We start from the raw sequence: 13129 nt of genomic DNA on the forward strand, positions 1-13129 counted from the left end.
AACTTTAAACTGAAAACAAACAAAACCAGCAGGCAGAATAGAAACTCAAATAATTACGCATTCATGGAAACAGTGGCCTGGGAACCAATTTAATTTACAAATATAGTGATTATACAAAAATGTTTTATGGGAGATCTTTGACTTTGGTGCAACGGTTTGATTTCAGATAGGTTGGACTATAGAATGGCAGCACCCTCAGTTTGATACTAGAAAAAAACACTGACCTGGGTAGGCTCTCTCAATGAAGCAACGTACACTCATATAAGCAGTGATTGTGTTGCACTTTGGTAAAGAGGCCATCAAAAAGGAAACTGGACACAAAGCATTACATATTTAACAAGACTTTACTTTATTGAATGGGTACAATTCAGCAAGTTAAAAATAGAAACTTCTTGTAAATCTACAACAGTGAATGCTATATACACATTTTCTTTTACTAAAAAAAGGTTTATTTTGTCTAACTTGCACTGTACTTGCAATACTTGTGGAAACAAATTAACAATAAATACAGCAGGAATAACTCACTGGGTTGAAATCTTTAGAACATGTTTGTTTACACTTCAGATCAACAGTGGGGTACTTTTCCTGTGGTAGCTGTCATCATTTTCACTGTTGTGAACAGCTATATCACAAATCGTGCAATTCTACTCACATGGGCAGATTGCAAGCACCTATAAATGTAGATTTATGTGTGTTTAGCATTCATAGGGAACAGTTTATGGCATATCTTACAGGTGTTAAGGTGACTGACCATGCCTTTTAAATTAACAATATATATGGAAAAAATACGCCTGAAGGGTGAGTGAAGCTGGCATCTTTTTTTCTGTGCAGTCATTATGAATACAGTTGTTGCCTGATCCTTTTTAGCACTAATTGCAACTGTAACTATAAATGTGATCTTAAGCAAAACTCGAGTGGAGTGAGACCCGATAGTAACATACCTTTCTTAATTCAGCTCAACTAGAGATTTATTACCAATTAACTACAGGGCCAAGGTTATAGAATATTTTCTTGTATCCAATTAAAGCAGCAGAATTTAGAGAATCAACAGGATGGATAAAGACAACAGAAAAGTTCTGGGGGTATTTTAAATACTGGTGTGAAGTCGAGGGTGTATTAAAAAAAGTAATTCACAACATCTTGCTTAGGAACGAGATGTACAAAAATAAGTTAAAAAAAAAAAGAATATGTGGTTGAAAGGATGCTGCAGCTTGATAGTAGAGAAAAAGGAACTACCTTAGCATAAATATATACAATTTTCAAAATACTTGCAGTCTCCTTATATATATATATCTATATATATATATAGGAAAGATATATTTATTTAAAATAACAAAAGTAAATTGATCAACAGCTATCTAACATGCACAAGAACTGTGGCAAATGTGTTATAGGATAGCACTGCTAAAGAAAAAGATTCAGGTTTGACATAATCTAATGTGAAGTGTGACATGATTCTCCTTTAACTGTTACCACAAATTTCTACAGTGTAAACGTACATTTGTGATTTGATTTATATAGGTAGGGCCTGTGTGTGTGTGGGGGGGGGGGCTAACCAATGTTACAAGTTTGGTGTTTGGATAGTTCATTCCTCGTTGATTTTAGTCATGAAGATAGGAGGATAGCAGACTGAAGAATGGGGGAAAACAGCCTAAAAACCATCTGTCCTAGTGATGGACTTCATTCAGACATGATATGGTCATTCTGTCCAAGAAACAGGAGCTTGATCTCCTAGAATATAAAAACAACAGACATTAAAAAAACACAAATAACAATACAATGAGTCAAAAAATACCTTAAAACCTGCAGTGTTTCAGGAACTTTTTTAAAAATTTATTTTAACACTAATATTCTGTGATGTCTGTCTACTACATTTTAGGTTTTATTCTTTTGTTCCCCTAGAAAAGCAGTTGCACTCTCCTGGGTTGTTACTACTTACCCTTAGGGAAAGGGTCAGTGTCTTCTACCAATTTTCCAGACTGAAGAGAAATCATTCAAATTGTTAGTGTAGTACACAAAAGTTAGTTGCAATGTTATAGACAAAAACAGTATCACATTTAAAAGAAGTAATATTTTCTTTTTCATTAAATAATGTGGTAATAAAGACAGGGACATGTTATCTATACGTGTTACTTAAACAACTTACAATTAAAACCTTTGGGATATGGAGCTTTACCATATATGTTCGTTAGTTTACATTTATTTTGTATTTTGCTTTTATTTTTATGAGGCATCTTGGTAGTTCTCTATCTTCAAAACATCTTTAATGATAACACTCAAAATGTAAAGCGCTAGTACTAATGAAATGTATAGGGCAGTATGCTGCATGTGGTGGCAACCCCCAGGCCACACAGGCTAGGGCAAGGTAACAGCAAAACAGAGGAAACAATGGGGAATGCAGGGCGAAATTGGAAAGGAATATGGTTTTGTAATTCTGTCTCAGGTTTAAGCACAGTGTGTACATTTTGAAAGGTAAAATAAAACCTGCTCAGACTATGTTAAACTGTGTGTAAAACAGTAGAAAACTCTTAAAAGGCAATGCTTTGTGCAACAGGAAAGCTAGAGAATGTTGAGATGCTTCGCTCAGTTTAATATATAAAAATATATATATTAAATGTGGCATTTGAAGCAAATTGTGGTATAGCTTATACAGACTAATGTAATGTAAACATTATTCTCTGGTAACATACAAAAATATTTGTGTACTGTATAACTTGTTGGATCTTTGATACAGTTATGCAAAGTGGGCCTCATTAGCGAAGCGTTTACCGTACGCAAAACATGATTACAGCGTACAGTCCTGTCCTATTTACTATTCTCATTTCCGTGCGGAAAACAAGGGTTGAGCGGATGCAAAATGAAAGGGGCAGAATAGCGCCGCCGCCTCATTTGCATTGAATTAATGTTTATGTATATGCAAAGCAGCATGTTAAACAGAGATAATGAGCTGCCACACATTCCTGAGCTATTCACAAAGGTCTGACAAGGATTTGGCGCAGGCAAAAAATTACCTAAAAATTCAGAGAGCGGAGAGCATAGGCGGCGGAAGCAGTGTACGATTGGGGGTGGGGTCCAGTGGTTAAAGAAAAGGGCTTGTAACCAGAAGGTCCCCGGTCCAAATCCCGGCTCAGCCACTGACTCGTTGTGAGACCCTGAGCAAGTCACTTAACCTCCTTGTGCTCCGTTTTTTTGGGTGAGATGTTGTTGTAAGTGACTCTGCAGCTGATGCATAGTTCACACACCCTAGTCTCTGTAAGTCGCCTTGGACAGAGGCGTCTGCTAAATAAACAAATCATTTAGGGCTAATTGTAAGTAGACTAAGATAAAAAGAAGCTATGATGAAATAATTTAGTTTCTATTGAAAATACAATGCATAATAAAAACCCAACTGTATAAATGGGTACCAGAATTTGTATGTAAAATAACTAATTGTAACTTGCTTTTGGAAAAAAGCATCAGCCAAATAATAATAATAATTTATTTGGCCGACGCTTTTTATAATAATAATAATAATGTATTATTATTATTATTATTAGTCGACAGCACCATACTGCGGACGAAAAACCCACCCAAACCGACCTTTATCCCACATACCTTACGATAAATACATACCTTTATTCATAAAACCACCTCGAACACTCAGTTTGGGATGAAAATGATGCACGTACTAAAACTAAAAGTGAGTATGACATAATACTACTGAAAAAAACAGGCAAACAGCCTTTAAATACCTTTACTGATTAAACAGTGTTAGAAGCAAATTTCAACTGTTTGACACAATGTTACCAGATTCATCACATTTGTAATGAAACATAGTTACTAAAATTGTAAGTAAACATAGTTACAACGTACATTTTTCTGTATGTTCTTTCTGACTTGAACAAAGTTGGGAGGTTACGTTGTAACAATGAATCTTGATGAATCTTGTAACATTGTGTCAAACAGTTGAATTGAGTTCAAATTCTGGTACCTGTTTATAGAGTTGGGATTTTACTGGCGCTGGTGTTTTTGCAGAGGCAGGGCCAAATAGTGTGGCATAATTATTCACAACCTCTGTTGTCAATATTTCCAGCTCTTGTTCACTGAATTTAACATTTCGAAATCTAGCTGCTTGGGCTGACCGAGGATCTTCCCTCATCTGCCATCTTCATCATCATCTTCTTTCTCTCTTATATTTTTATCCCTGCCACCACCAGTAAGTTAACTCCTTCACCTGTTGTCAATTGAATAAATACCGTGCACAACTTCAGACCTGTTGCCACCGACAATTTGTATGCTAATTAGAATTTCCGACCGGTATTTTTGTTTCTAATTAGTTAGTAAATAGGGCATAATTACTGCCGCTTAGTAAATGAGGCCCAGTGTTTGTATTCAAACGTTACATTTTTTATAGCCTGGAACTGACACTGATACTGTGACCAAAATCTTAGTCTACTTTTGCAAAAGGAAATATTTATTCACCCGAGATTAAATGTTAAATGACAAAAACGAAAAAAAACTCTGTTCTTTATGAGTGACTCCTAAATGATCCTCTGGAAATGTCAATGAAAGCTGAGCAATATGCCAATACAACAATACTGTAACAGAGGTGAATGAAGAAAAAAAAAAACACCTTGTAGTGAGGGCAACACATATTGCTCTTTATGGAATAAAGAGGATGTTGACAGAATATGAAGGGACAGAAACATGCGTTTTATGAAGTACCTTGTCTGGGCCAGAGAACCCTGGTTAGTCTCCCCACTCAGCTTGCCTTGGGGGTGCAGAAGCTCGGGGGAATCTAGTCATAGTGTCATAGGAAGGGATGCTATTGGTGTGAAAACAATTCCAGGGAATGTTATTGACGTTTAAACATTATAGAAATTATAGAAAACACCATGACTATTACTGTTATTGATGTGCTTCATTTGGGATAGATCACATGTAACTTACATACTGCAGTATACAGTATCTCACATGACAGTACCATGGGCATTTTACATAGTATATGATCATTCCTTTCTGGTGTAGCCATGAAATCCACTACAATCATGCTCCAGCTATTATATAGGTTATTCTATTTCACTTGTGTAGAAAAGATGCGTTTTATTAATGCACTAATTACAGTAGCTGCAAAATTAAACAAAGCTTCATGCAGCAGTGGGCTGAATGGAACACTGGATAATGTCTAGAAAGAACTCCATTTCTTGGTACTGCAGTGCCCACCAGGCATTATTATTATTGCACAAATGCAGCTATTGCTTTTGATTTTCAATGCACTACAGGGTGGATAAGGACAGTCAGAGGTCTGCCCATGGTAAGGGCTCCCTCATACTGCATCTGTTGTAAAAGATCTATAGATCAACTTAAATATGGTCTGCAGCGCGGCTGACAGCTTTTTTCCAGATGGTTCCCAGCCAGTCAGCAAGACAGTGCCCCTAATAAAAACAGTGAGAAAAACTATTTCCTGGATCGATTACAAAGGACGAATGGCCACTCAATAGCCAGGACAAGACACTGTTAGATTATGAAGTCTGGATGTGTGTTTAGAGCAGAAAGCCAATATTAAAACTCACTCCTTGTAGAAGTTAAAGTCTCTGGAAACACACAGTTGTAGTCAAAAGTTTACATACCCCGATGGAAATTTATAATTTCTAGAAATTTCTCAAACAAACAATTATAGGACAAATCTTTTGTAGCAAAAGTTTTGCTTTTGTGGATGAGGAAAAAAGTTACAAGAAATAGATGTCTACAATTATTTATTTCATCAATTTTTTTTGCAAAACTCCAAAACTGCTCATTCAAAAGTATTCATACCCTGACAAGGAAATGAAATTAATAGCTAGTTGAGGCACCTTTTGCCATAATAACCTCTTTTAAATGATTAGGATATTTGTTTTTGGCATGATTCTTTAGTGATTTTTGACCATTCTTCAACACAAAATTGTACCAGTTCATTCAAATTCCGAGGACTTCTCTTGTGCATAGCCTTCTACAACTCATACCAAAGATTTAGACTGAGACTTTGACAAGGCCATTCCATAACCTTCACTGTATTCTTTAAACATTCTGAAGTAGATTTTGATGTGTGCTTGGGATCGTTGTTGTGTTGGAACATCCAGTTGCGCTTTAAACCAAGTTTTGTAGCGGAGGGTTTTAGATGATTGGCCAATATCTTTTGGTATGCTATGGAATCCATTTTACCATGTATTGGAACTTAATTTCCTGTGCCATTTGAGGAAAAACAGCCCCATAGAAGGATATTACCACCTCCATGCTTGACAGTAGATATGGTGTTCTTTTCTTGTACGCCTCACCAGACGTTCTCCAAATGTAACAACTATCAGCGTGACAATCTAGATTTTTGTTTCATCACTCCACAAAACCTTTGTCCAGAACTCATATCCATCATTCAAATGCCATTTTGCAAACTTTAAGCAATTGTCCTTGTGATGTTTTCCTAAGAGTCTTTCTCCTTGGCCTGCGACCATTGAGACCTTCACCATGCAATACTCGACCTGTGGTTGAAATGGAAACCCCAGTCCCACTTGCAGCCAATTCACTTTGAATATCTTTGGCAGTCAATCTCGGATTGTTATTAACCTTCCTCAAAATTCTTCTACTTGTTCTTTCTTCCAGACCGAGGGAGCGCTGTGACAGTACCATGAGTCTTGTACTTCTTGATAATAGAAACAATAGTTGAAATTGGGATAGTCAAATGCTTGGAAATCTTCTTGTATCCTTCTCCAGCTTTTTTCCCCCATATTGATTTATTGGTAATGACAGCATTCATCCTATGCCTAACCCTTTTATACTCTCTAAGAATTTTCACCTATAATCCAGCATTTTCTAGACTTTTCTAGAATTAGGTTCTGCATTATCATATTGACATTTCTAGCACCTTGTAGACAATACTATCATAGCATCAAAGGGTATGAATACTATTGAAATTAGCATTTGGGGAGTTTTGCAAAAAAAAAAATTGCTGAAATAAATAATTGTAAATCTATTTCTTTAACTTTTGCTACAAAAGATTTTTCCTAAAATTATTTGTTTTCAATAAATTTCTAGAAATTATATATACATATGTTATACTGAAATCGGTGATTTCTGACATTGACTGAAAAAAATAACCATTTTGCGATTTGAACATTTGGAAAGACCGAAATATAATGTTTTTTTCAGTGTTTGAAAATTATTTTGCTCAAATTGCAAAATGTATAATACAGACTAAGAAAAGATTGAAGCAGAAGACAACAACATCTGCATCGCTCTTTGTATGAAGGGATTTAAACAAACTGTGAATTGGAAAATGACAATAAAAGAGCGAAATCGGAGAAAAACAGAAATCCCCCCGTGACTGCGGATCCGTTCAACGGACCCGTAAACAAAGTACAGGCACGCCTCAGACATACCGTAGCTACATTTTCACGTTGATAGCATCAAAGCTGTAGTACTAGAAGCACTTGAAAGTTTCGACGGAAACGAGAATAATTAGAAGAAACCTAGAACAGCATGTCTACGTTGCCACGCTGCCATAAACATGCAAATTGTATATGAGACATGCGTCATTGGTTAACCCTATAATGCATATTTGTGTTGAGCCACAACTTCAACTCTTTATATTATTAAGCAAACATTTTTTAATTATTCATGCAACACAAGTTGGGCATAACTTTAAAATGTTGTGCATTTCTCTTCAAAATAAAATGTATTGCAAAACGGCACAAACGTGCATTCACGAATGCCCGTTTGTGCCGCTCTGCAATCTATTTTATTTTGAAGAGAAATGCACAACATTTTAAATTATGCCCAACTTGTGGTGGCACATCCAGCCCATGAATGTGATTTCACCTATAGAATGTGATCATATTCAATATACGACCGTAGGACCCTGGGGATCAAGGCAGCAGCATTCTCAAAATGTCCACAGGAACTGTCAACGCATTAACAAAGGTAATAAACTAATAATAACAATACTACACAAAGACTGAATAAACTGTCTTTGCTTTTATGTTTGGTTGTTTTCCCGTTAATTTCACAATGTGTAAATAGCTTTGCACAAAGACCGATGCAGCTTTCTATTTTCACCGATATGCTCTTTGGTAGTTTGTCATTTTCCCACTTCGCAATTAGTTTAAATCGATTTCGGTCAATGTCTGAAGCAGCTGAAAGCATGAAACAGGCTAAACAGATGTATTTAGTGCTGCATGTAAAAGCTGTTATAGTGGCCTTGCAGAGGATGTGCATCAATTACATTACTGCTGTTGAGAAAGTATGAAGCACATTATGCTGCAATAGCATTAAAACCATGTTGTTAAGAGTACACATGATACATTGTAATAGCTTGAAGTTCAATCAGAAATGCATGCATTAAAAAAAAATCTCAACTGTCTGTGCAAAAAAAACCTCTAAGCACAATTTATCTCACTTCTATTGCCAGAAAGTGCAAAGACCAATAAAATACTGAAATGATAACATGTATGGTATGATTTTAATATTTTAACACATCAGCTTTTTGCACAGCAGTTCAGATTGTTAGTAAAATTCAGTACTACTGTAAAGAAAAGACGAACGTATCAGAAGCATTCCACATATCCCATGCAAATCATGCTACTGTATAGCGAGTTAAGAAAGCTTTAAATCCAACGCACAGTCTAATTAGTATCACAGAGGAGTTCCAGATGGGTTTTTTTTCCAGATTTAAAATTCTTTCTGCAAGCACTAACTTTGAAAAAAGTATATTCTTTAAATCTTTTTCATATACTGCTAGCTACTAGGCTACCCTTTTCAACAGCATGCATCTAGATTTCTTTAACAGTTTTTACCTTGTCATTACAGGGTTTTGAATACCATGTAAATGTTCATTATGATAACCATTATTACCAATTTCCATACTGTAACAAAATATCAAATATAAAAATGAAAACAAAAATTACAAATGCAGCACTTGATGTAAAGTCGTCTCCAGCCATGAAAAACAAAGACATGACAAAATGGATTAATCCTGTCTAGGGCAAAGTGATGTCATGAGCTATACGACGTCCATAAGCTATACTGAACATACAATGATAAAAATGCACTTAAATTGTAGCATCTTTAAATATACATGTTCTTTCATTTACAATAATTCCATACTATTTTTTGCTGTTCCGGGATTTTAAAATTACCTTCAATTTGGAAAAGAAAATCGTGATCAAGTGATAGTTCATGAAACACAACTAAAAACCCTCCACCAAAGAGTATATATATATACAAAAACATATTAAAACTCAGCACCAAACATATTTCAAACAGTAACATTAAGTGCAAGATCAAAAACCCTGAAACATATTTACAAAACTTCTCGAACCCTGCAGTTTTATTAGTGACAAAATGAGAAATAAAAAAAATCTTACGTTTTCATGGGTATAGTCTCAATGCTACAAAGATACAAAGAAGCAAAATATTAATAAACTGTACCAGAGAGTATTTCATACCATTTCAATGCTGTTAGCTGCTCTGCTGTCAGGAGGACACCTGGCTCTGAACTATCTATGTACAGTAACAGGTTCAATGAGGGCGCTGTCCATTCTGAATACAAGTAAAGGAAAGTGTTGTGTGGAAGTGTAAAGAAAAGTTGGTCTTTTTAAAGTGCAGTGTGCGTAACATGCCATAAAGAGTGGAAAACACACAAAGAGAATGAAAAACATGGAATCAGTAGAAATGGTTATCATAAAGTGAAATGCCAAGTCCCTGAGACAGAGGAACTGTAGGGAAGAAAGAAAGACAAGTTACTACAGGGTGAAAACTAACAGGAAAAGGAAAAAAAGGCAGAAAACACAGGGAGGGGGTGGGGGTGGGGGGTAGCAGTTTCTTCAGCCATGCAAGGCAATATTTAATTGCTGGGGCTGGGTCAAAACGATCCAAGCAAAAGTATGAAATACACATTTATTTTTGTTGATCTATTTCATCAAAACAGTGCTATACATTTATAAATGACTATTTCAGTAGTTTAAATATTTCATTAACACAAATTCTATACATTTAAAAGGCCTGACATTCATTGTATTGGGTATTAATGCTCCTGAGAAAATCCAGTTAAAAACTGGAGTCTATTTACTAACTCATGAGGTATTTAAAGAATGACAATGTATATAATAAAGTTTATTCAGTTTATCTACAGCAATTCAATAAGCGACACGACAAGCGTTAGAATATTTACTCGAGATCGTGGCCTGAGAAGGAGTTGTCCTCACAGCTGTCACAGGTCAACCAAGGCCAGGTGAAGGGACCCCCAAAAAGAGATGAAGAACAGAGGAGGAGGAGGAGGAGGAAAGAAACTTCCCGACAGAAGAATGGAGCTTAGTTAAAGTTTTTACAAGGTTGGCATAAACCAATGAGGGAAGAGGACGGGCTGTCATCTCGCAAGCCTTTTAATTCAGTTAGCGAGACGACAGCATCAGTAAGTGCTAGAATACTTTATTCAAGTGCCAGGTAACGGAGCCCAACAACCTCCAAAGACAGGAACCAGGCAAGAGCTTCCACCTCCAGTGCAAATATGAGAGAGAAAACAAAACCCATAAGGGAAAATAAACATCTGGTGGTCCCGACTCCCCACTACAGGTTAATGTGCCCTAAGAAAAAAATAAATAAACAGTATGCACTTATTCAGGCCTTTGGACACGAAAGTGAAGCCTCTGTCTTAACGGAGCGATTATTACTGGACAGTTAGGTGTGTTTTGAATGTGGTGTTCAGAATGGTCCTCTGAGGCCAGGGGATGGGACACGTCGACCTGAGGCCCCAGCTCCGACAGCTGTCAGAGTTCAAGGCTGGGTGATGGGAACCATCAACCCAAGGAGGGGTCCTGGGCATGGTGCTGGAAGCTTGAGACTGGACATTTCAAATGAACCCGAGGACCCAGATTTTTAATCAGGTGCCGATTAATGCTGGCCCAGGCTGCAGTTGTAGATTGACTACAGAAAAATTGAGAAAAAAGGGGGCTCGCAAGTGTTCTTTGGTTAAGAGGTCTGAAGGGGATTTGTAAACCAGAACCTTGTTACCGGTGAAGCTGTGTTGATCGGCCAATGGCGTCGGGTGTCGGAATATCTGACAGAGAAAGTCTGCAATAGGCTGTGCACAAATAACGCTTTGATTAGGATAATGGGACCTGTAGCGCCCTTTGTTAATGATGGCTACAGTGGATCTCTGGATTTCTTGAACCAGGAATGACTCCAGATGGCTGCAGCTGCAACAATTTGGGACAGTTTGTGCAGGACTAGAGTTCTGTCTGTTGGGGGGGGGGGGGGGGGCAAGGTGCTGCAAACCAGGAGTTTCCAAATCACCCAGGATTCCAAATGAGCAGGATTTCCAAATGAGCAGGATGAGGCGGTCCAGCTTTTCCTGGGGTAAGCAGGCTTCCATAGCAATGCAATCTAGAATAATACCATACATGTGATGGAAACCATTGTTTTTTCTTCTGACAGAGGGACAAGAGTGTGAAATACTGTTTAGAGGGCTAATATATCTTGGGCTGGGGAAACTCAGGAGAAATGAATAAGGAATAAGCGGTCTGGAATATGCAATAGAAAAATGATTCAGTGGTCTTTGGACAGGGTGTCAAATACCTTCAGGTGGTTTGAGCAGCCGAATGTTAGCCGGACTGAAAAGTAAAACTTTTCCTTCCTCTGAATCCCGAAAAGATGCCATTGAGAAGGATGGATGGGGTCATGACTCTAAAAACATCCAATAGCTTTTGAAAGCCAGAAACCTTAGCCAGCTGTTTTGATCAACTGAATGGCGATAAAACCGATTTTTAAGCCTGTGATTTGCTGGATTTTACACCTTTAGTTGGCGCAGATTCTTTGGCAGCTTAGAGATGTACTAATCTTTAAATTGCTGCTCAGATACTTTCATTGATGCAAGGTTTCTGAAATAGCTCTCCATGCTAATGCAAGTTGGGAAATAAATACTTCTCTAGAGAAAAGTGGGTTTCACATAACACAAAGAAACAGGAGAATGGTGGCAAGTCCAAGCTTTCAAATTACTGAGGTAAACCATTGAGGAAAGAAGAGGGGCTGTTGTCTCGCCATGTACTGGGACTGGGCTTTGTAGAATTAGGAAGTAAAGGCTGAATATCAGCCCGGTAAGCTAGTTTGTAAAACCTATAAGAGAACTTAATGTCCAACACAATGAATACATCAAAACAAACTGCTTTTAATAGATAAAATACAAGCTTCCTAAACTAAAACATGTACAATGTGTGAAACATGGATTTTAATAAAGAGACTAATAAAAGGTCTACATTGTAGCAATTGGTAGGTTTTCTTCATAACTTACTCATCATACACATCCTCGGAGTCCATTCTGCGAAAGAATTTGGCAAGCTTCACAGAAATTATTATACTTGGGATCAAAAATACTGTGCAGCATCCCAGGCCAAACCAGAAAGTGTTCTAAAAATAAAGCAACAATTGTATTTAGCAATCAGCTATTAAACAGCATTTGTAGTTGCAGGTATGCTGTAAAGCTTTAGTTTTATACTCTGCTCCAAATTATTATGGAATATTCAGAGTTGTGTAACAAATCCCAAATTCCTGCATTCCGACTGGAGTCATTTCAATGTAAAACATTTACCAGGTGAAGTATCAGATGGAAGTGCAATGATCAGACATTATTATAGTCTATATTACGCAAGGAAGTCACAATTGTCCACCCCTTGTGTTTAGTGTTTTAAGACTCCAATAAAAGTTTAGCATCAATTATGCACACTCTAAAGTATATTGTCATTTTTGTATATTGTGTAGATGCACGTAAGTATATGACTGTGAAATAACCCTCGACCTGTGACCACAACTGAGCTCTAAGATGCCAATCTAATGTGCATTCATTATGATCCCGCTTCTAGACAGTGAGCTTAGGTGTTCCACAGCTAAAACACACTAAGCCATTTAAGGAATGTACTTAACTGGACTGTGAAATTTCATTCAACACAAATAAAAAAATACTAGTGCTACAAGACTCTTCATGTCACATTACTGTTAAGATCTGGGGGGACCTCTGGCATTCCTCAACAGAAGTTTATTCTAGAATATGTCAGACACTAAGTCAACTCAAGGCTATACAATTTGTCACATGAAAAAAAGCTATACAAAAAGTCAGAGAGCTGGATGT

General features: G+C 37.0%; 1 protein-coding gene across 19 annotated transcripts in view; it reads right to left on the reverse strand.

Annotated features, from left to right (window-relative positions):
• Window positions 1-325: 325 nt before the first annotated feature.
• Window positions 326-13129, reverse strand: part of LOC117408504 (prominin-1-A-like) — a 107912-nt gene continuing 95108 nt past the window's right edge. For 8 of the 19 annotated variants that reach the window (XM_059005736.1, XM_059005712.1, XM_059005727.1 and 5 more), the window contains 6 exons: window positions 12296-12411; window positions 9375-9398; window positions 8805-8873; window positions 4705-4804; window positions 1940-1979; window positions 326-1731 (listed from right to left, as the gene is read on the reverse strand). In XM_059005736.1, the coding sequence (XP_058861719.1) occupies window positions 4729-4804; window positions 8805-8873; window positions 9375-9398; window positions 12296-12411 (285 nt within the window). In that variant the 3' untranslated portion in view covers window positions 326-1731; window positions 1940-1979; window positions 4705-4728. Of the gene's footprint in view, window positions 1732-1939; window positions 1980-4704; window positions 4805-8804; window positions 8874-9374; window positions 9399-9423; window positions 9726-12291; window positions 12412-13129 lie in introns of those variants that run through there. The other 11 variants (XM_059005756.1, XM_034013529.3, XM_034013527.3 and 8 more) reach the window with 7 other exon arrangements.

The sequence above is a fragment of the Acipenser ruthenus genome, chromosome 2 (genome assembly GCF_902713425.1).
Source record: "Acipenser ruthenus chromosome 2, fAciRut3.2 maternal haplotype, whole genome shotgun sequence".
NCBI lineage: Eukaryota > Metazoa > Chordata > Actinopteri > Acipenseriformes > Acipenseridae > Acipenser > Acipenser ruthenus.